We start from the raw sequence: 24,764 nt of genomic DNA, 5'->3' as shown, positions 1-24,764 counted from the left end.
CCCGTCCACATGACAATTACTTCAAGATTTAATGCAAAAACCGAGCAGCACAAGGATTGTGGCGGTGCTTTGAGAGGATAATATTTTATGGCCATCAGGTGGCAAATTTCGGAATACCGGAGAGAAGGAGGTCGAGTAAGTGTGAGCTTGGCAAGCAGTGCAAGTAATTTAAGCAGTATTGTCAGTGTTGTGCAGTGTTGGTAAATATCAATAGTGCTGTAAAATCGCATTAACAGTGCTGGCAACAGTTAGTTTTTCACTTTCTCTATAAGAAATGTTAAATTATAAGGGCATTTCTCTATTTTTTCATTAATCAGTAAGTGCAACTCCATCTTTTCAAAGAAACTTATTCAAGAACTGCTTGTTCTTTATTTATTTATTTACTAATTTGATGACTTCCTTAATGTCTAGGGGGAATACCATAAATCACATATTTATTGTGTAAGCTAATTTCCCTCTCGCCCAACAATTGTCCTTTCTTGGGAAATTCCCCCACTGCCCTCACTCTCACTCTCACTCTCTCTTTCGTATTTCTTTTCTTGTGATTCCATTGAAATATTTCAACTACCGAGCACTACTCGTATAATGATAGAGTTTAGTTATGATGATTGCCCGAAATTCCCACAACAAGAAGGTTTTGTTGGCTGACTACTAACCCTCTTTACTCCGATTCTCTGCCCAGTTCTCACTCTCTCCCTCGCTGAGTGAGTAGTCACCCTCTCTGTCACGCAACTGGGGCAACTCTCATGTCAAGTTCTCAGGGATCCGTACGTCCATTCTGTCCGCGGTAGTTCTCTTTCGCTTTTATATACACACACATATATTTCTAACCCTTCTCTGCCTTTGCCGCAAATTTCCATTTCCACTCGATGAATTGAATATATTTTCATAAATGAAATGTGGGCTTGTCCCCCCGACAGAGACCAGGTCCGCAGTCGTCTCTCTCTCTCACACACACTCACACACACACACATACACACAATCCATATCCCGTATCTATGAGTGGTGTTGTTGTTGTCGCTGTTTCTGGTTTCGAATTGAGTTGCACTTTTCCTCGTTTTGCGGGTTGTCGCTGCTGTTCTGTGCCTGAGGATGAGGGAACGACCTCCATGGACAGACTGTTCGTTTTGGGGCGGGGGTTCCTACTTGTTTTTTTCCCGTTTATTTGCGGAAAAGGTGAATAATTAACAAAGTGTTTTCGGTTTGATGTTTGATACCCGCGAAGGGCAGGGCGCAATTTGGAACTAATTTGTTTTGAATAAGTGATATCCACAGATTTAAAATGTTAAATACTCTTTGAACAATGGAAACTCAACACCAAGCAAAGAAAATTATTCATTTCGATTTGTTTTTGGTATGGCAAAGCCTCTTCCAATCTTCACCATTTCAGATTGGCAATTCCCATTGCCAGACCAGAGAAATCAGCGAGAAATCTTTTCCAGCACGATCTAAATTGGCTGTTAAATATATTTACTAAAGTCAAATTCCATTCTTAATTATAGTCCCCCCAAGTATATATTTTTATTAATTTTTAGAAAAGCTTCAAGATTACATTTTGTGTGTTTCGTGTGGGGTTTCCCCCTCAGTTTCCGCCTTTTTTTGAGTCATGGGATTCCCCATGCATTCGATAAGCAATCGATAAACATTTACGAGGCAATAATGTTCCGACTAAAAGCTATACGATAACTAATAAAATAAACAAAACATACATAAGCCACACAACGCAAAGAATGAAACAAAACAAAAACGGAAGAATGGAACGTTTAATGCAGTGCCAGAAGAAGAAGAAGAGGAGGAGGAGGAAAGCAAGAAGTGGAAAAGCAGTGGAGAACGTGCGGTGATGCTCGTACTCTGCGGCGAGAGAGAGAGAGAGAGCGGATAAGAGAGAGTGTTACAGAGCAAAACACAAGTGGAACAGCAGGAGGAGGAGGAAGTCGAGCATTACATTGTAATACTAATACACACACACACACAAACACACACATGCACACAGCGGGAGAGGAAACGCACATTTGAGCAGCGGAGCAGCGTCGACGACAACATTTTATCGATCGTTAAACAAACAACAACACAATTGAGTGGAGAAGGAGGAGAGACAGTTAGATGGGTAGAGAGAGCGTGAGAGAGAGCGGGGGCCAAAAAGCACTTACTCATACAAATGCATATAAATAATAAATACACACAGACACGCATACACGCTTACACGCATGCAAGCAGTGCATAAATATTTCAACTATTGTCACCATCCTCACTCCACGCACTCTCTGCCGCTCTCTCTCTCCCTCTCTCCCTCTCTCCCTCTCTCCCTCTCTCGCTCTCTCGCGGTTGCGTTGCTGCTGAATGTTGAGCAAAATGTCAAATTAACACCTAATTATGGTAAACGGTAAACGTGCGACGCTGAGCAGCCGCCAGAAGAGCAAGAAAACGAAACCAGCCTAGACGCGCAGCCAGCGAGGGGGGGGGGGGGGGGATAGCAGCAGACGAGATAAAGGAAAGGGAGACCGAAAGAAGCAGCAGCCTCTCTCTCTCTCTCTGTCTCTCTCGCTGCCAATCTCTCTTTTTACTTGTTGTGACCGCAATCACGATCATAAAACAGAGGCCGCTCCGTTTCCAGCTTCACCCCTCACCCCACTATTCGATATACCCTGCAGACCACCCGCACCCACCCAAGTGCTGTTTTTGTTGTTGTTTTTGGGGGGGTGGAGAAAATGGAAACAAAATTAAACGGGCCTCTGGCCGGCCCCAAGCCTCAAGTGCAACAAAAAAAAAAAAGTGGCGCAGTCGGCAAAATTGGATTTTTCGGTGGAGCTTTTTATTTTTCCACATTAACATTTTTCAATTAATTTTGAGCCAAACATAGACCCCTCGGCGAGAGTTTCGAGTGCGCGGAATGTGGGACAACTTTTTCCCCACCGCGAAACTGAAACATTTTCATCTGTCAGTCATTGATTCTCGAATGACGGCATTCGAATCATTCCATGTTTACGCGTGAATGGCAATGCGACAATTAGCTGCAATTGAAATCGAAATAAACCCATGGAAGCGACGACAGGCACTTGAAATATTTATTGACTTTGGAAATTTGAGTGCTACGAATGGGAGCTCCTCCAACTGGGGCTGTAAAATAAGACAAGTGTTTTACAATGTATGTGTCCGGATAGAGCTTTGGTACGAATCTATTGGTACGCCTCAAAAAGATCTATGGGTCATGCTCACTATCCAAGTCCCGGAAAACGGTAGCTGTATTCTCTTGGTATTCTCTTTCAGTTCCTGCAACTGGAGAACCAAACGGGGAACAATTCTCACGGCATTGCTCTCTCTCTCTCTCTCTCTCTCTCTGTTTCACGATCTTTCTCCTTCGTTTCAATCTTCAACCAAGAAGCGACTTCCTTCAATGCAATTCCCCACAATCAAACACAAACACTCATTAAAAAGTCCTTCAATAAAGCCTCAGGTTACATTTTTCAACCACAAAACGCAACTTATCCCCCGGTCGCCTGGTCGCCTGGACGCACCACCGGAAGTGCTTCAGAGCAAAGAGAGCAGAGCAGAGGAGTGGAGAGGCGAGGAGAGAAGGGGGCAAGGAAGATATACGTACATATATAGGGCGGGAATGGCGGAGCGTCCGTCCAGTTTTTGAGCGCATTAAGAGCAAAAACAAACAGACCAGACGGGCAAGGCAATGTCGAAAGACCCGACCCCCAAAGGCTTTTCTCGAGGTCCTTTTCCGCCCCCAACCCCAACCCCAATCGCCATTCCCCATTCCCCATCTCGTGTTGTCAATATTAATAACGAGGAACAAAGTCAACTGCAAATAAATGGCAAATAAGTTTTTGTTTTTACTTTTATTGGGGGAAGGCAGCAAAACACAAAAACCACCAAGGACGACCACACGCCACGACAGGCCACACCAGCCCTAAGCCAGTCGCCAGTAGCCAGTAGCCAGTAGCCAGCAGCTAGAAGGTTGATGAAGAATCCATTCCCATTCCAGTTTTCCATTACTCTGATCCAGCGGAAAAGTGCAACTTATTTACTGCATCTGCCGCAGGGTGGTGTGGCGGCAAGGGGCAGTGGTGCACGAGACAAAGGAGCCAACAAGAAGGATTCTAGAAAGTACAGTGTCTCGAAATGTGTATGAAATACATGAAGATACTCTTCCTCAATCGGTGTGGAGGATTTAAAAAAAAAAGCTTTAGTCATGCACAAGACATGTATTTTTTCCGGGCATTCGCTTGGGCTTCTCGAGCAGTTAAGGATGTGCCCGCCGCTGGGGTAAACGGAAAACCATTCTGAAATCCCGAGTCTTAAATTTAAACGAAAGAATTTGCTTCTTATACGACTTGTGCCTCCTTCAGGCAGCCGCAGCAGCAGCGTCGCGAAAACTGAAGGAACAACTTCTTTGGTGGTGCCCTCAGACATCATAACCAACTTATAATACCCATTCAGAGAGACCCTGTTCGGAGGGAAAAAGTATAGAAACAACAAATGTCAAATGGTGGGGGGGTCCCACTTCCACTTCCCCTTCCAGGGGCAGGGGCAGGCGCAGGGGCAGGCGCAGGGGCAGTGGCTGGTTGCAGGTTGCAGTCTGTTGCTGTTCGCGCCAGCTTAAAGTGGCAACACTTGTGTGTGAAATGTGCGAGTCGAAGGCGACAACGATGTCGCGACTGGGCCGAGAGCCCACCAGACCGGGGGGGAGGCCAAGGAAGGAAGACGGCTATGGACATAGACATGGACAGCGTCAAGGCAACACACACACACACACTCACGCACACAACTTAAGACCCACCCGATTCGCGTGTGTCCTTCAGCTTAACTGCAACTGACTGATGGGCGTGGCAACGGGACGGTGTGCAACAGTTAATCATTTAGATGGTGGGTGCAACGGGCAAAAGGGAATCCAGATGGGGATATACATAGATCTTAGGTGAGAGAACACTTTGGACAGGTCCGGTGGGTGGAGGGGAGGGGAGGGGAGGGCATGCTGGACGGAACCGGATGGGACCGGACGGACAGTGTAATCAGGTCGCGGTGTCTGGGAGTGGCTCTGGCAGGGAAGTCCATTAAAGCGAGTGGACGCCGATTGAAAAGATATGCAATCAAGCCAGCAATATTCTGTCTATATCCCCATATTTTGAGTGCGTTTTATTCACAATTCAGTAATGCTTTAAATGGATTTATTCCAGCTAAACGAAGGGTCCTTCGCTCATGGGACAGCCACTCAATGAACTATGTGGAGATTATGATCTTATTCATGCTCAAATTATGGCATTGCCAGCCCACAAACACTCGCAGGCCGTCTACCGATACATCGTATCCATGGCAACAAATGTTTAATTAGCTCTTCTATGACGTCTCTGCGTGTACATTCACCGACGGGTAAGCATCAGGGTGGGTGGGGGCGTGTGGGTGTGTGGGTGTGCGGTCAGGCCCGTTGATGAGCTCCAGAGGTGCTTTTGTTTGGAGTTAAACTCTCCCTCTGCCTGGCGCTCACATTCGCTCACCGCATTCACACACACACACACACAGAGTCGTGATACATATAAAAATCCCAACACGTGCCAATTGTCGCTCAGATTCGTTTTTGTTTTTGTTTTTCTCTTTGGGCATCAAACACAAGGTTCGGGTCATTAAGTAAAGAGAGACAGTAAGAAAGAGAGAGAGAGAGAGAGGGAGAGGGAGTGACATGTACAGATATAAAACGTAAACAGTCAAAGGACAAACGGGATGCCAGTCCAAGGCTGATTGAACGATAGGTGGAAGGTCGGACGCGGCGAGAGAGCACACGGCCTTACCTTTTATTTGCTATATACCTTGCAGGCAAAAAAAAAAAGAAAAGAGAAAGAAAAGAAAAGAAAAGGAAAGGAAACCCTTGTAAAAGTACGAAGCGAATTATTTTGCAAACAAAAGTGCGCGCCAAAGGTGGGAGGGGTGGGGGGAGGGGCACGGGGGGGGAAGTGATTTACTTTATCGATAGACATAAAACAATTTGGCTGCCCCTCAATGACAGTTCTGCCTCTCCACCCCCCAACCGACCCCTCCCTGCCTGTCCACTGTCTTCCACTTCCCCCCCTTCCGCCGTTGCCGCCTCTCTCCATCACCCTTACGGCTGCCAGAACATCTGTCATGGGATGAATGTTGCGCGCGTGTGTGTGTGTGTTCCTTCGTTCAATGCCTTTTGTTCGGTTTTCTGGTTTTCGGTTGGTTTTTATAAGGCATAAAAATTACAAATACATAAATGTACAAATACATATGCATGTACATACATACATATGTATGTATGCCTTCGCCCTCAGGACCTCTGCTTCGTGAAACAAAAATCAAAGGAGCAAAGGAAGCAAAGCAGAACAACGAAAAAAACCCCTAAAAACATTCGTTTTCTAATTATTCGGAAGGTAGAAAAGGATATATCTTTCGATCCGAGTGAATGCAATAAAAAAGATAGGGTATTCGTGTGGTCGAAAGGCCGTCTAGGCATTTTCTTGTGTATTTTTGTTTACTGCACAATCTGGTCGGTCTCTCTCTGTCTCATCGTCTCCTCCTTCTATTTTCCACCTTGTTCACTTTTGCCTACGAAATGGGAACAGGGCTACCGCCGCCTCCTCCTTCGTGCAAGGACCCTCTTCCAAGGGTGTCCTCTCTAACTGTTGCTGATTTATGGTCTGGCATAAAAGACGGCCAGGGTATGGGACGCCAGGATGTTGGATGTTTGCTGTTTAGTTTGCTCTGTTGTTGTCCCAGCCCCCAGCCCCCCGCCCCCAGCTGCCCGCCATTTTGGATCCTTTCTCTCTGCAACTTTTACGTTGTTCAGTGCCTTTTGTAGCATTAAAATGACATAATAAAATGTATAATTTCGACATAAAAAATAAAATCCCCAGAGCTCCACTCTCTCCTCTCCTCCTCCTCCTCCTACGGCACCAACCAATCTCTCGCCATCTCATCTCTTTTGCCGCCTTTCTCCATCTTCCATCTTCCATCTCTATCGACCCCCACACACACACACACACACACAGCGACCGCAATTTGATATCTGACTATACGTATGGCATATCAATTAGGTGTGTAGGTCAATAGTTTAAGTGGGCCAATGAGGAGGATGATGGTGATGATGGGAGATGAGGTGAAACGGCTTTGACTTTTTGGCATCATGGCCAAAAGAGGACTCTGTAAGTGTGTGTTGACTCTCGTAGAATCATTTGGTTTGATTAGAAGAGAGTCCTGGTAATAGTTTTTTCGCCCAACAAAACCTCTCCTTTTTGCATACTATGAGTAGAAAATTATAGAGTTCTTCATTGCTGGCCCTTACTCTTGTAATATTCCTATTCCAAAGCTGTGATGAGGGAGGGCTCGCTCAGAGAAGACCGCAAGTACGAGAGACGATCAGAGGTTTACAAAAGAATAGATGAATATTTACAATCTAGTATTCATTCTCGTATTTTATCATCTTTGATCCTTTAGATCTTAAGATTCGTTTATATATTGATTATAATTTGATTTAAATCGTAATTCATTGGCCAATCTTTGGGAGAAGGAAGAAGGTTTCTCCCCTCCCATCCCCTTCTTTGCCTCCTTGCCACTCAGCCACTTGGCTATTCATAACTGACACACAGCCAGCAGATATTTTAATAATTCAACTCTATAATATGCACAGCACAGGAGGCGGTGCAGGGGAAATTCGCTTCTTGGCCAACGCCAAAAGCAGCCGCCAATGATAGAAAGTCGGCTCAGAATGGGAAAGACCAAAATGCTATAGCCAAGAACGGGTACGGATGTGTGGGGATAGTGGTGGGTGTGGGTGTGGCTGTGGCAGGGGCAGGAAGGGGAGGGGGAAGGGGAAGGCAGAACCCACAAAAACCAAAAACTTTTGCAGTCGTGTGTGAGTGGCTGCCGCACAGGGGGCACATTTCTGGCGAGGGGCAAGAGTTAGGTTCAGTGTTAGGGGTTTTTAGGGGATGCCACAGAGTGGAGAGTGGAGAGACAGAGTGGCGGTGGCAATGGCAATGGCAGTGGCAACGGCAGGGGGGCAGGCACGGAGGCAGAGAGGCGCCCTGGTAAACCGCGCGCTCTAGACACACATTAAAATTTCAATTTTGGAGAAATTAAAATTTTATCAGTTTGTTGAGTGTGTCGCACACGTTTTGTACGCTTTTCCCCCGACTCCTTGCTTCCACACAGACACACACACACACACACACATAAAGCCATAAAATGACCAAGAACTCGAAACAGACAGGGGCAAGGGTTAAGGGGCCAGGTGTTGCACAGTAAAATGTGGAAAATATACAAATTCGAATATATTTGAAACTATTTTTATGCAAGCTATGGGATCGCCAGCTCGTCCTTCAGCTTCCGCCCGACAGATTTCGACCAGAAAATGAGGGCTCAAGAGTTTAAGGGCGCCCCACCCTCCCACCGACCCAAAAAGGATGCTCTAAGGTCTAAAGAAATCTGTTATGGTTAAACTTTCGTGGACGCGTGGCAGAGGCAGTGTATAAGAATACACTCTCCGAGTAGAGGCGGCAGCAACGAACGAAAAAAAAACAAGGCAGCAAAGTTTTCGACAAATTGCAGCGAAAAGTGCACAATAGCTTAGCCATGGGGAAACAGTGCGTGGCGACGGCGACGACGACGACGACGACGACGACGACGACGACGACGACGACGACGACGACGAAGCCCGCCGCCCGAAGAAAAAGAAGAGCAACAAAAAGCCGAAACAAGACAACAACAAAAAACACCAAGATTTTTCTACTTTGCTCAAGGTGGGGTGGAATGGGGGGGGGGGGGCAAGAAGAAGACTAGGCAGTGGCCGGACGGGAGGAAGTCGTCTGCAAGCAGAAGAAGAGGAGCCAAAGAAAAACCCGCAAAAACTTGGCAGCACAGCAGCCCTCTCGCTCTGTTTATTGCATGGCGCTAAAAGCAACTGGGGACCGTTTTTGCATACCCTGGACGTACGTACGTAGGGGGTGGGGTATGATCATTTCGGTTTCAAGCAAGCGTAGATTTAAGATATGTAACAAAAACAATCTCAATTCAAAGTAACTATGATATTTTCTGAGATTTAAAACGGCTAAAAAAACTAAAAACTGTTGATAATATTCATGTTTATATTGAACTCTTAAACACTTTTAATAAGTACAGTCTAACTTTTCTACTACGATCTTTTGTACCATGAAGTTTCCAATAAAGAATTAAGTTCCAGAACACTGTAATTTGGTTCAATTTTCAGTACATTTTGCTTATAGCGAATAATTCTTTACTACTACTAAACATCCTTCGAGTTTTAGTTGAGAAGGAAAACTGGAACAAAAATTACGAATTATTTTTAAACAAAATAAACTTAAAAACAATGGCTTTTTACGCATACAGAATACGGAACCATATAGAACTCATTTTTGGTCCTATATGGAAGTCGCACTACGATTTCTCTGCGTTTTTAGATTATTTTTGCATACTACCAGGGTATCCAAGGGGCTTCGACTACGTTATTTATGTGATCCGTTTTTTATTTTTTATTTTTTTTTTGTGTGACTGCTCTTTATACGTATGTTCGTATCTGTTCTGTGTGTTTGTGTGTCTATGTTTCCATGTTTGTTTAGATGTGTGTGTGTGTGCAGTAAATGTGGGCGTACAATTTTCAATTATACATTTTAGTGGCCGCCGCAGCTCATTGACAATAAAAAATAAACAAAAAATACAACTAGGAACAGGGGAAACGAAGAAGCAACGAAGAAGTGGAGCGGAGGTGGGAGTGCAAAAAAAAGAGGTTACAGAAATGAGAAAAGTTTTTTGAAAGAGAGCATCCGATTAAATTTCATGTGCGTAGGATTTCTGTCCATTCTCCAATCACCCGCCAAAGGTCCTCAGAGTTCGAATCATTCGATCTAGTTTTACTAACAAGTTATACGATATGGTACAAATTTCCTTGGAATGATGTTCGAATGGGCCGTTGATTCGTTGGAGAAATTACCCATAAGCAAACGGCCACTATCCTTACGAGTGACGAGACCATCCCAGATATTTTTGATTTATAAGGTATATTTTCAATTGGTTTTAAATTTTAAAAAATATAAACATTTAAGTTTTAAGTGCGAAACTCCCAATATTTAATAAAAAATGATGTAATATCCCAGGGGAAGCAACAACACCCGCGCTCAAGAATGTGCTGCTAATGGAAATGTGTTTTCCAAAAAAATTATTTATTTTTCTGTAATGTAATATTATAACTCGAAGAAAAGAGTTCGACATATCTTGAAAATGTGGCACATGAAAACCTTTTTGTCCCCCTCTTTGGCTTTTCAGAATGAAACTGATTTATTGTATTCCTGAATTATGGTTGGTTTTTCGCTACCTGTTCTACAGATAGGTAAACGATAGATCAACATACTACTGATGGCGAAAATACTATATGATAGGAGGAGGACTTACCGTGGTTTAGTTAGTTTCTTCATATGTATATCCATAGCCTGCTGTGATCGTTGGTGAAGTTAAAGGTGTTGCTGCTGTTGTTGTTGTTGTTGTTGTTGTTGTTGACATAGAACGCATCCCCCATACACCCGCTTTGGGGCGTGGCGGCGGCGGCGGCGTCAGCTAAGTGATGATTAATCCAAGATATCTGGGCGATTTAGCTGCCGCCCACGAATGATGGGGGGTGTGGGTGTTCGGGGGGGCCAGTTCCTGGTCGTCGGTTTCTGATTTCTGTTTCGGTTTCTGATCCTATTCCTATTCCTAATCCCCTGGCCTCTGGGGAGGCGGAGGCACTTGCTTGTTGTTTTTGTTGTTGTTTTTGTTGGTGTTGCTGTTGTTGTGATTGTTGTAAGGCGATGATGATGTACTTTTTCAGGCACCGCATGAGTTGTTGGTGTCTTTTGTTGGCAGGTTACTAGCGTTGTTGCTGTTTTGTTTAGTTGATTTTTTTAAATTTTTTAATTTGTTGTTTTGTTTTACATTACATTTAATCTTTAACGTTTAACAATTTAATGATTCATTATTGATAATATTGCTCGATTCGCTGTTGGTTGAGGTTGTTGTTGTTTAACATTAGGTTTGTTTTATGTGTTTTGTTTTTGCTTTGTTTTTGGGGTGTTTGTTGTTGCTTAAGCACTTGGGGCGCATTTACCATATACATATAAAAATTTGTTTGTTACTCATTTGATTTATACCTAAGAAATACGCTTTAGGATAAATTTGTTTTTTGTTTTTTTTTTGTTTTAATATTTGAAATTTCTAATATTTCTAATAATTTGTTGAATTTTATTTTGTTCTATTAAGAATAATTTGTTTTCGTAATTTGCACTTGACTTTTTTAAATGTTTTTCTTTTTGTTTCTTTGCTTTCTATCGGTTTTGTTTTGTTTTGTTTTTGTTTAAAGTAATTTTTACTAAAGTAATTGCGTTTGCGGTTGATTTGATTTGATTTTTCAAGCAGATTGTAAAAATTGTTTAGTTTAGAGTATTTGATGTAAGAAATATATATATATATATGTATATATACTCGTATTCTATATACTATGATCGTGTGTGCCTATATATGTATAATAAGATTTGATTGCACCGTTAGAATGTAACGCACTTTAACCCCGATTCTCCGCCTCGAGTCGTCATCATCCCGCTCCTCCTTTTGTATAAACCATCCATATCGAATTTGTATGTGCTATGGCTATGTCCATGTATGTATATAGGCTGTATATAATGCTTGTATATAATAATAACTATTGGAAGGCGTACTTTTATAGGCTCTCTAAAGTTTATGTTTCTGCTTCTGCTTCTGCTTTTTTTTTCTCTGTAAAGCTAATGGCTACGTCTGTGTTAATGCGATTCGTAATAAACTTTTCTTTGCTTTTATTTTCTTTTCTTTCCTTTTGTTTTGCTTTGATTTGTAACTACATGTTTAACTTTTTGTTGCTGTATTTCGGGTGTTGTCCCATTTTGTTGTCGTTTAATTTGTTGTTTTTTGTTGTATTGCTTTTTGTTTGAGGCGATTGATAGATTAATTTATTAGTTGGCTGCAAAATTGATGAGAATTTTGAATAGAAATTGTTTTTGGTTTTAAAAATTGTTTGCAAGTGCACAAGTTTGTCATGGATATGGATTGTAATTGTTCGATAAGTTGTGTGTTTAATTCGATAGGTTGTTTTTTGTCTCCCTAATCTTAACGCAATAAATTCCCATCCCTTTCCCACTTGGCAAAAATATCTTCCCAGCTGCAACAACAAAACACCACACAAACAAAAACCACACGCAAGGACACACACACACACACACAGAGCCACGCGTGCTCTCTGTCCCTCTCTTGAAGTGCTAGCTCTCTTCACTCAGCAACAGCTGTTGATCGCAATTGCAGCACCACACACACACGCTCAAACACAGATATTACATACATAGAGCATTGCCAGCATTGAGCATTGAGCATTGAGCATTCATTCCGTTGATGGAAGAACAGCAGGTGTTAAATACAAATCAAAAATGTTCAAGAGATGAAGCAGATAATTATCTAGAAGCCTCTTTCACTGGCTTTCTGCTCCATGTACAACAACCATCATTCATTCGTTTGTTCATTCATGAGTGTATAGTTGCTTTTTTGTTGTAGTTGTAAGCGTGGAGCCAAAGGGCAACGCACGCATACCGCTTCAACTTTTTTTCTGTCTCTGCCTCTGCTTTTGCCTAACAACAATAAGAAGACAGCCGCCGAGGCAGTTCAGTTCCGTTATGCGAACTGAAGAGCAAAGCAAAAGGCGAACGAACACGTTGAGAGAGTGAGCGTGCCAAAGTGATTGAGAGAGATAGGGAGAGAGCGAGGTGAGCGGTGGAAAGAGCGATAGCGTGAGCGAGAGAGCAACACAATCACACGGTCGTCGGTCCAAGTGCCGTTTGAAAAATTTACAATAAAAACGTTCCCGAAAGTCAATGCGCATTTCACTTTTTTTTGTCGTTTCTTTTCTTTTTCGCCCGTTTCTTATTTCATCTCTTTTTTGGTTCCGTTTTCGTTGTTGCTTTGTTTTTGGTATTGAAATGCGAAAGCGAAATTTTTTTTTTGGTATTTTATCTGTTGATTTCTATAATAATTTGCATTGAAAATGTGCAAATGAAATAAAAATAAACTGCCTGCCGCCATGTGTGTGCCCCAGAGCGAGAGATACGGAGAGGTGGCATAAACAGGGGACGAGGGGACTGGCGGCAAGACGGCGTGTGCTCTACTATTTGCCTTTTCATTTCTTTTTATAAATATATTTTAATCAACTTTAAAGCACTTTTTAGCATTCGCTTTGCCATTTATTTTTCTTTTTCATTTTCATTTACTTTTGATTTTTCTTTTGCCGTTGCCTTTTCATTTGATTATGCTTTTGCTCCCTTTGCTTTTGCTTTTGCCTTTGCCTTTGAACTTTGCACACTGAAAAAACATTTATTGCACTTCTCTATGGAATATTTGTATGGGCACTTTTTTGATTCGAGAACAAACGAACCAACGAACGATTCAAAGGGTGGGCGGGAGCGGTGGCGGCATTTGGGAAGGCACACAAAATGACACGATGATTTTTCGTGTATTACTTTTGCCACTTGAATTTATTACATATTTCTCTTTCGCTTTTCGGCGATTTTCGCTCTTACATTTTTACACGGCGCGAGCAACGAACGGCGTCTCAGACGAGACTGACAAAACAAACGCCGATAAATGAGCGGCGGGGCAACAAGAAAACGGAACCAGCAAAAGAGAATGGAAGAGAGTGAGCATGCGCATAGAGCGCGTGAGAGCTGGCAGCTGTTAATCAGCGGACATAACAGCAGCAAAGATCGTCTTTACAGAGCGATGTTAGTCGCAGATTGAATTTTTAAGTTTTAAAGGTAAAAGATTATGAAAATTAAAGAGTTGCCCAATAATATGACAATTACTTGTTGAATGGTTTTCTCATTGATATCCTGCCAGCAAATGTAACAAAACCATGAATGAATTATTGTCAGAGAGCGGATTGCGAGAGAGAGAGAGAGAGAGCGAGAGCGCGAGCTCTGCTCTGCCTCTGCCTCTGCTTTAGTAAATGTAAATGTTAATGTTGCCAATACATTGGAATTTGAAACCGTGCGAACAACAAAAGGAAAAGTACTCCTCTTCCCCCTCCTCCCTCTCACCTACTTCTTCTTTTTCTGCTTCTTCTTCTTGGGAGTACTACATGTTATTTTACTAGATACACCCGATCCGACCGCCTGTTGGCCTTTTGTTTGTGATTTTAATACCCTTTACTGTGGATATTTTTAACAGAGGTTTGCAACACACCGAACACAACCACAGAAGGTTGAAATTAATCGGAACCCGAAAAATCCGTATCACTATTTCATATAAGAATACTGATTTTAGGAAAGTACTTAGGAAAACCTTGGAAACTAAATATACGATAGATCCGTCAGGGTATCAACAGCTTCGGTCGGCCGATAGTTGCTTCATTTAATGTTTTGTAATTTGATTTCATGAATCAATTTCCATATGACGTCCACACTTTGTGTTTACAGCAACCCAGGAACGGGTTGAATGGGAATGGGCAGAGGAGGGAGGGATGCAACGGTTGTGTTTGTGGCCACTGCCGCCCCGACATAGTATTGAATCGAAGAGTAGTAAACATTTTTGGACCTCCTATCTGATAACTGCAATTCATTACCAAAATTAAATAAAGTGAAGTGTACACGAAACGGTCAAAAAAGGTGATATACATGTATGTACATACAACAGAGGAATAGTATTCCATTCCAGTATGCAAATATTGTACAGATTGTTCTCTTAATGTAATATCTGGCAGATTTACTGACTTTACAGATCAATAAAAAACTTGTAAAGTTTGATAGCGGATTTCACAGCAGTAGTGTTGTATAATTATGAAGGTGGTTCATCAGTGTTGACAAAGGATGTTTTTTAAACAAGTTTCAGGAATTTCAAATGTTTTCTTTCTTTGGCTTCCTCATCATGATAGATTATTTATAGATTGAAAATTGTCCTATTTTCTCAATTGATTTTCAGTACTTTAGTGTTGAACTCCTTGTGGAACTCTGATCCCTGTTATATACAAAATAAAATCCAATTCAATGATGATATCATCAGAATTTAAGGTGCACAGATATTAAAGTTTCTATACCGCTGGAAATTGTATAATTTTTTGGCCCTGGACATTCTAACGAAACTCGAACCATCCAGCTTCGAGAAATGCTATTTGTATTTGATTTAGTCAATCTCACTATTATTGTTGAAAAAAAATGAGCTAGAAAACATACATTTTTGAGATAATGCTGAGAGCTCAGACTGCTTTATTCCATCAGCACCCAGGCGGAGGAGGAATCACAGATTTAGGGGCAGCGAGAGAGTTCGGCTCTTTAATGCCCATTCCTATTGGAATTCCCGCATTCAAACAATTACCACTGGTTCTTATCAAAACGGCCTTTAGGTGTGTTTGACGCTCTTTCTCTCTATTTTTGCCCCTCTCTGGTCTGTCTTTCATCATGATTTCAATAGCATGGCAAGCTGATAAGAAAGGAAACTTTGTATTTTATTTATTTGTATTTGCAAAACCATTGAAAAGCAGTTACAAATACAAATTAAGGCAAAAGCAAACAAATAGAAGAAAACGAGCAAAGCCAAACACGCACGCACACACTGTAAAACATTTACAGTAAAAAAGAGCGGCGGCGGCATTTTGTCCGTCTGGCATTTGACGTTTATTACTGTATTTTTTGTGCCTTTGCGCGCGAATTCGCTGCGCAAGGCAAATTAAAATTAAAAGAGAGCAAAAAAGGTAAAGGAAAATGCAAAAGCAAAATTAATTTCTTTCCTTTATGAACGGCGTGGCGGGAGATATAGTGTGTGTGTGTGTGTGTGCAAGAGAGAGAGAGAGAGTGCGGGAGAGAGCCATAACGAACTTTTGACACATTTGCCTTTGTTTGTACTGACTTTGTTCATAACAAATGACTTACCTGCTCTTCGATTAACTGCTAAGCCGATTCTCTGCTACAAATTAAAATTGTTTTGTATACAAAATCCAAAAATGTTTAAACATTATTCAATGTGAACATAGAAACACACACGCACGAACGCACACGGACACAAATATAGTGTAGTAATGTGTAGTAATTTGTTGGTGTTGGTGTTGCTGCTGCTGCGGCTGTTGTTGTTGCTGTGGCTGCTGCTGCTGCTACTCTTTCGTTGGCGGTCAGATGTTGCATTTTCAATGATTGCCGATGCGCTCCTCTCCTCACTCCTTCACATTTAATTAAGTTTAGTTTTTAGCATATAAAAAACGTACGCGAAATCACAAACACACGCGAACACACGCACACACACAGCAACTAGTAATTCTGCTGTGCGAACGAGACAGAGACAACATCAGAGGCAGAGGCAATGGCAAAGGCAGAGCAGAGGCACACACAGGCAGCGCTTACGAAAAAATGTTTGTGTAAGTTTCCGAAAACAATTTCCATGGGAAAATCCACTTCACTTGGGTACTACACGGCCGAGTAAAGGGTTTAAATACGAAACTAGTCCATTTTGTGTTGTTTTTGATTGTTTTTAAACGAAATTTAGTTGCGTGTTTTGTGTTGCAGAGAAAAGAGCACGAAGATACATATATATATATTTATATATATATTTCGGCAAATCAGCTGTTTATTCGATAGTTCATGAGAAGTGCTGGAAAATGGTCGATTTAATATTTACGCGATATGAGAATATAGAGTAGTCGATAACAGTAGCAGACTGTAAATGTAAATGTAGAAGTCAAGTAGAAAAGTAGCCGCGACGTTCAAATGTGTCGAATCGGTTGAGAGTCAACGCACTTACGGTATCATCGCATTTGGACGGTAGCCGATTATAAGCCGAAGTTGTTTTGCTGAACATTCCATAACAAAGTTTTTTTGAACAATCTAAATATCTGAAATTAAAACAACAATTTTCTTCGTAATTTATAGAATTGAATATGGAAGGAGGAAATTCTGACAACATACGATCTGAAAAGTCATTCTGGGTCTCACACAGGTCACTTCTAATGGGGATAATACCCTCTTTACTGGATAAACCCAGTTACAATCCGATTTATTAGCTAATGGCGTATTTTTTCGCTGATGTCTGCACTCGGAGGCATCCACGCCAAGATGAATGTTTCCATCTTATAGGCTTAGAGGCCCTACATCCTTCGATTCTCTGCGTTCTGTGGATGGTGTGCTGTGCGTCACGTTTTTGGAGGCCTGCCAACTTTTTCATTTGCACTCAAGGGCCGATGCACCTGTTTCTGCGCCAGCGATTCAAATTTTTAAATTGTTTGCAATCATCAAAGCCACATGACATCCTTTTGCGTCCTTTTTTTGCCCGTGACCGCCTTTACATATCCCAGATACCCAACTCTAAAATAGAAAAAACATCCCCAGAAAATCCTGCTGCCTCCTTGCATTACCGTTCGTTTCAGGCATTAACTTTTATAGCGTCCTCCGAATTTGCGACGATCATTCGTCCTTTCCCAACAAAAATAGTTTATTTTAGATCAATTATAAACATTACGTTTCTCCAATCATTCACAGTCAAAGTTTCGTTGAGTTTGGACCATTGGCGCCTTTTTTTGAGCATTTTTATGTTTTTGTTATCACTCTGGGGTTTATCTGAAGGCGTTAAGCTGCGGCGAGACAGAGTTCGTCGGATCCGATAGTTTTTCTATAATTTATTTGAATTTAGAATATTTAGATAAATAGATTTCTTTCCAGATCAGACCAATGAAAGTCCATCCGGACGAAGCCGAAACAAATTTATCTGAAAAATGCCATTTGGACTACCATTGGGAAACGTGTCGAGAAGATTCGCCTGCTCTCTGATCTCCTTGATTTGATCTGGCCTGGCTCTAAAAATTGTTGATGATGACTTGCAATGAGTGGATTTTGTCTTTCATTTCCTTATTGGCATCGGCAGCCATTTTCCGCAATGGTAACTTCCTGCTCAAGCGAGCAAGTGTTTCCTTTGCTTGGAGATTTATTATATATTTATGTGATGATTCCGCATGATCACTAGATTAAAGAGTCACGCTACAAACACCTGTACATATATCCGGCATTTACATCGAAGTAGCCATCGCTTATGCTAAGACCCTCGAAAAAGCATCAGGCACTCCCACTTTTGTTGTTTTAATACAAATATTGAATTAGAAATTCATTGATATCCATATGTGAAGATAATGATCCTCCTCAAGGAGCAACACGTCCGAATATAGCTCGTTCATGCAGAGGCGGCCCATGTCCCCTAAGACGCCGTCGGACAATACCATGTCGTCGGTCCAGAGTCTTTCTATTCATTATGGTCGGTGTGGAACTGTCTGTGTGGAACGGATAGTAATCTGTACTCCGTAAACTTACTTTGTTTTTTCTTCAGAAAATTGGTATGCACAGCTTGGATTCAATGGAAGTTAAGTTAGCGGCTTATTGCCCTATCGATAGCTTGAACAAGCAATCGATACTATCGCTAGAATTGATGACCACCACTGAAAGTTGTGTCCCGCGTCTTCCTCCATCTTGGTTTTTGCGTGACGTTGGCGTGGGCTTTATAGTAACAAATCAATCTAACTTTCATTAGCCGACACATTACAATGGTGCAAGTAAAGAATCTGGAGGATCCCTATAAATCAGAGAACGACAGGAAAATGCACAACTAGGTGAAATGGTGAGACACTCCATCTAAACGATACTCAATTGCCTTCTAGATCTCTTGTGCTGGACAATGGGCTACAAGTTTTGATCGGCCCCATCGGTTGGCCTTGATGATCGACCACATATCGGAGCATATCATGGGCAGCAAGCCAGATTCGGCGGAGAACGTCTTTTTTGCACATGTGGAAAAGTACGGCGGCGAATGCTCCTCATTAATCTTCAGCGAGGACACATTTTTCTCTTTTACTGTGCCCGAACCACTCTTGGAGTTGAGTCTAAAATACTTGACCTTCAACTGGGGTAACATGACATCCGCATGACATCAAGGCGTAAGACCTGACCAAGTTCGATTACTGCAACGCCTTCCGTCCGGCGTTCCACGAGCAAGTCTTTCTCGTCAATGTCGCGGAGAAATGGCGTTAGTTTGAGTTAACCTGGGTGCGTCCGTACTATCACAGCAATCCGGATAAATTACTCTCCTACTGATCAAGTACAACGGAAACGGTGGCCTCTCTCCAATGCCATGCTGGCAAGGACGAGATCAGCTTTACTCTACACTCTCCCCACCGACGAGGGATTCAAGCACATCAATAAGGTGCTGTCCGCCACCTTTGCCTATTTAAAGGTCTTTTCGAACTGTTCTAACGGTTTGTTGTGTCAGTTGTACGAAGAGCGGCCGAAGATTGAGGACGCCGAATTCCGTCTCCCGGATCATTTCTATAAACAAGGTGTCGATGGTCTTCAGAAGTAAATACTACTCACCGTCAGAGAGCTCGAATGCGGCACCGAAGACCAGCATTTGTCCGAGCTGATCGGCCACCTGAACAGTTTTAAATTCAATCGTACGAGCAGGGCAAGACGGACACCTGCGAGCTGCGGTCCCGACAGGACGTCAAATTTGGAGAACCCCAGTCCTACTTTTGATTCTTTTTTATCACGCCGCTGCTGAGTCAGAGAGCGAAAAAGTAAGCAATTTCTATATCACAGTAGCCATCTAGTCATCGAATGTATTTCCAATAACTCTGTCTTCGTACTCCTCTTTTTTTGTTATTTTTGCAGTGAAAGTGCACATTCACAAGGAAATGGTTCTCGCCGCAGAGGCCACTCTCGACTGCCGATTCTTGGTTAGCGACAATGGTTTGTGGCTACTTGTGAGCGGATAAAATGAAAAGCTCCATCGGATTGTGGAGGCTATTGCCGAAGGTATGGTCAATACGGGCGCCTGGAAAGCCTGGAATATCCATCACAGTTAGCATCGTAGGGCATCTCCCTATGCCATCTGCATCTCGAATTATATTCTGTGATTTTAGGAACATCTTCTCCCGTGTGCTTGGAGAAAATCCATGGGCGACGATTGATCACTTCAAGTCCCTCAAAGACATCACTCTGGGGGATCTCAAGGTATTTGCGCATAAGTTACCGCAGGAGCTGTACATCAAGGACCTCATTCAGGGCCAACTCAAATACAAGCCCCATATGGATGATCGGATCGCAAAGCTTCCGCAGGGCAGCCACGCCATCCACTGAAAATACTACGAGCATGCTGTAAGATTTAAGTGTTTGGAGAAACTATAATTGAAGTAAACTAATTAGTTGTGAGATTACCAGGTAGGAGGACGATGAGCGCTGTGGCGCCGTTTGATATCCTATGGTTAAGGCACTATAAAGAAAGGCAACAACCTTCTAGAGTCATCGATACGAAAGAATGATAAGAAACTCTATGATATAGCGGGGAACAAATGAAAGACCAGATTAAAGATCTTGAATCACAAAATAAAGAGCTAAAGAAGACATTTCAAGAATATCAGAAGTCCATTGGCAAGCTTAATGGAGCGCATAATTAAAGAGCAGTCAGATGTCATAAAGCGTATGGATGATTTCCCATTCGTAAACTCAACTAATTTTCTTGTTGTCAATGTGCCCCGAATCTACCCATTCCCAGTGCCCTGAAATTCAACTGTTTCCGGATCTGGCTGGACTGTAATACGAGTAATACGACTGTAATAGACTGTAGAGACGAGTCAACGGGAAGAAGAACTTTAACTTCGGAAACCTCCAGGAGAGCCTCTTCCCGGGATTGGAAAAAATCCATCTAATGACCATGGCCCTTCCTCGCGGGCTGCGCATCCAACTTCAAGATGTTAATGGAACCACGCGCCATGCTCGCTACGCTCAAAGTAGGGAGCGGAAATTAAGCCTCCGAACTTAAGTCGCTGGTAAAATATTCAGGAAGAACAAACTAATTTATCACCTGAACATGAAGTTTTTCACAGTGGTCTGGGACTGTGATAGTGACACTATTCGCGCTGAAGATCAAAAAGGTGGTTGGTGGTTTTCTGGTCACGGATATTGGTAGTGTACTCGTATTTTATGCAGAATTGACGCTATTCATGACTTCGAATTTATTATATTCTTTTTATTATTATTACGGTTTCCTTAACTCAAGGTTTCCAGAACTCAAAGACGGCATTTATTAGATTTCTTGAAAATATTCTGTCTCAACGAAATAATGTTGGTTTTATTCCATTCCCACCAAAATCATCAAGAACATATATTCATATCTTGCCAAAACAATAGCTCCACCTGAAAGGGTATTCAACTGGACGGAAGTAACCAGTAGACTGAAGCTAAAGTCTTTCAGATTGATAATAGAAGACTGGAAAATGGACGAAAAATAACTGATTCTCATATTTAATTAATATTTGTAGAGTTTCTGGGAGGAAGTTCTTCCTCACACCAATAAACCCATCGATGGTTGCAATACGTACAGCAGTGTCATAAGTGGCTTCAGGGGATCACACAAATGTCTTATCTAATGATAAGAGAATTCTAAAGAATTGGCTTTAGGGATATTATTTTTACTCGCCAGGATTTTATTTCTTTTGTTCCGGTATTTTTAGTGGTGGTAGTAGCGCCGATAGGCAGAATAATCGAATCGAACTTTCGATTTTTGCTAAATTAAATTATGCTACTGTTAACAAACAAAAAAAGGCCTTGTTAAATTTAAGATCAACCTAGAAATCTTTATTATTTATTGCATTGAACAATTATTTTAATATAACATTATTATTAATTAATTAATTATTTTTTTATAACAATATTCGCGCGGATGACGTCAAGGAACCAACTATTAAACTAGTTCATAAAATCACTCAAGGAACTAGCTTTCGACGCAGCAGAACAAGTCTGACATTTGGAAGTCCATAAAATATAACATTTTATTCAATTACATAACGTATTTACATACGAAACTTTGACGAAGGAAGTTGTGGTGCACCACAACTTAGCAGGCTTATCTTAGCAGCCTTAACTTAGCCCTTGAGGTATTGGGAAAAGCATTGCTTCCGAATTCTAACCTCAAACTCCACGCGGAAGATTTTTCGAGCAAGAACACACAAGCCTCTACTGGTATTGGTAAGTGCGACCAACAAATTGGCCGGCACCACGAGGCTTTGTGCATAAAGAACTGCATCCAGCGACGGTTCAATTGAATGGCATCGATTTAAGGTAGGTAATGGCCATATACATACATTTAGTTGTGACTAACAAATCCTCTTCCAGCGAGACGTGTAATACAGGAAACGAAATGAGTGAACAAGCTGCCGGTAGTAATGTGGAAAAAGCTGATCTCGAAGGAAATAGAAAGAGAAAAGCTGATGGGCAGTATACCTCTGGCACTGTCATTGCGGAGGAACTCAAAATGAGAACGTCTCGTACATCTATTCTCGACGTAAACGAGGATTGCTACAGATTCATGATGGATTATCTCAACGTACGAGACCAGCTAAGCCTCGCTTCCTCCCACCTGTACATTGGAGAGATGTTCCGGAGATACGCAAGCCATCGGTACAAAAATATTAACGAATCGCTCACGAGTAGGACTAGCGACGAAAATCTTAAACAACTGTTGCAGATCGTTGGTGAGGATTTGGTTAGCTATGAGTCCGAATCCAATCGCAGTTCGACGGGCGATCAGCATCTGTGGCTCCTGCGGAGCCTGCGGAGCCACTGTACGAAACTTAAACATTTGAAAATGACCTTTGGACGGACCAGGGGCGGATGGGACGATCTATACAGCCTGAAACAGCTCAAATCTTTGCACGCTGAACTCCACATGGCGGATAGGTGGTGTTCGGATTTTGTATACAATCTCAAGCAATTCCCGTGTCTGCGAAAACTGACGTTGAGTGCCGTATCATATAGCGGAAGAGACTTGCATGTTCTTGATCAACTGGAATATCTAGATGTGGATTACTGTGATGGACTCGATGGCAAGAGCTTGGCGGATTGCTGCCAAACGATGAAGCAATTGCGGCATCTTGATTTTGGATGTCTTCGAAACTTCAGTAAGAGTACCTTTGAATCTCTGTTGACGAACTGCCAGCAGCTGGAATGTCTGGTCTTTGATGTAGGACACCTCGACTCAACGGTGCCCTATGAGATGCTCTGCCATTTGCCCCGGCTGCGTTATTTGAACGTATGGACATGTTATTTACGCGACTCTTTTATCGAGGGATTGATGAACAAACAGGGCTCTCCTCTGGAAAGTCTTTTCCTGGAAGGTTGCGCGTTGTCCGCGGATCAGATTAAGCATCTGTGCAATATTTCTACACTCACGGAACTCCGCGTAAGCTGCGACACCGTCCCTTTGGAGGACTTACTGAAGCTAAAGAGCCTCCTAAACCTTCACATATCCATGCCAATTACGACTGGCCAAATTGTGGATCTCCTCCAGGGTCTTCCTCGCCTAAAATTTCTCAACATACTAGATCGCGATGACGTAGACAAAGTGAACTTAGGGAGAAGTGTTCATACCTGGATGAACGAACAGAGGGAGCAGCGCAGGAAGATCAAAGTCTGCTTCTCTAATACATATACAGACGATATCCTTTGGTTGGAATAAAGTGGTTGATATCAAGTCTCTCGATTTATTCGCTTCTCTCGCTTTACACACATGCCTTTATGGGAATTCGAAAAATGTATGCGAAAAAAACCTAATATAAATTTTTTAATCCTTGTGAAGATCACAATTTGTCCACCTGGCTATTCAAATCGAATTGACTCTTTTTTTCTGTCTTTCAAATTCAATTCAAACTTTGTTTGTACTTATCCTATAAACAGTAAACACTTAAATTAACATATATCATGCACATGAGTTTTATACCCGGTACTCGAAGAGTTCAGGGATTTTAGCGTAGTTTTGTGGTGATATATAAACACATATGTATATTCTTGATCAGCGTATAGCTATATCAATATATCAATTTCGACACGCCTCCTGCTCCCGCAAAGAACGAAAATCTGTGACATCCACAATTTATAAGATACGAGGAAACCAAAAAATGCAATTTGTTTGTTACTTTTTATACCCGATACTCAAAATGAGTATTGGGGTATATTAGATTTGTGGTAAAAGTGGATGTGTGTAACGTCCAGAAGGAATCGTTTCCGACCCCATAGAGTATATACATTCTTGATCAGCATCAATAGCCGAGTCAATTGATTCCTGTCCGTCCGTCTGTCCGTCCCCTTCAGCGCCTAGTGCTCAAAGACTATAAGAGCTATTTGGGGCATCCACAAATCTCAGAGACTATTAAGGCTATAGTAACCAAACATATATCTCAAAATTAGCGGCGTCTGCCGGAGGAGAGCCATACTGACTTAGTATCGGGTATAACTGTAGAGTTGCGGTGTCCGCAGCAACTCACAACGTTCCCCCTCGTTTTCTATAATAATGATCCAATCATTCTCTTTGATTGTGCGTTTTTAATTTTCTTGTATCTTTAAAGTTGTGGATGCCACAAATGTTCGTCCTTTGTGGTGGCGGAAGGGGGTGCAGCGAAGCTTGTAAGTATTCAGTGAAATCTAACAGGAGTGTGGATACCAAAGCTGATTGCTCTAGCTTTAATAGTCTCTGAGATTTATGGATGCCACAGATTTTCGTCCTTTGCAGTGGCGAAAGGGGATGGGACGAAATTTTGAAATACAGCTCCGATTTCACTAGAGTGTGGATACCAAATATGGTTGCTCTAGCTCTTATAGTTTTTGAGATCTTATGTCTAGCTCGTATAGTTTTGGAGCACTAGACGGACAGACATGGCTCTATCG

General features: G+C 42.1%; 2 protein-coding genes across 5 annotated transcripts in view; one reads left to right on the top strand and one right to left on the bottom strand.

Moving 5' to 3' along the window:
* lilli (AF4/FMR2 family member lilliputian) overlaps positions 1–16,630 on the bottom strand; it is a 98,684-nt gene extending 82,054 nt beyond the window's left edge. For 2 of the 4 annotated variants that reach the window (XM_015181250.2, XM_033380891.1), the window contains exons 1-2: positions 15,948–16,629; positions 10,426–12,001 (exon numbers count right to left, since the gene is read on the bottom strand). In XM_015181250.2, coding sequence (XP_015036736.2) covers positions 10,426–10,460 — 35 coding nt within the window. In that variant the 5' untranslated portion in view covers positions 10,461–12,001; positions 15,948–16,629. Of the gene's footprint in view, positions 1–10,425; positions 12,002–13,604; positions 13,785–15,947 lie in introns of those variants that run through there. The other 2 variants (XM_033380889.1, XM_033380890.1) reach the window with 2 other exon arrangements.
* Positions 16,631–21,706: 5,076 nt separating this feature from the next.
* LOC6902649 (uncharacterized) lies at positions 21,707–23,574 on the top strand. The gene is made up of 2 exons (XM_002133129.3): positions 21,707–22,163; positions 22,218–23,574. Exon 2 carries the CDS (start codon positions 22,243–22,245, stop codon positions 23,557–23,559), a length of 1,317 nt encoding a protein of 438 aa, XP_002133165.2. The 5' UTR covers positions 21,707–22,163; positions 22,218–22,242; the 3' UTR covers positions 23,560–23,574.
* The last annotated feature ends 1,190 nt before the right edge of the window (positions 23,575–24,764 follow it).

This window comes from Drosophila pseudoobscura, chromosome 4 (genome assembly GCF_009870125.1).
Source record: "Drosophila pseudoobscura strain MV-25-SWS-2005 chromosome 4, UCI_Dpse_MV25, whole genome shotgun sequence".
In the NCBI taxonomy this organism is placed as follows: Eukaryota; Metazoa; Arthropoda; class Insecta; order Diptera; family Drosophilidae; genus Drosophila; species Drosophila pseudoobscura.
This window is presented reverse-complemented; position numbering and strand designations above follow the sequence as displayed.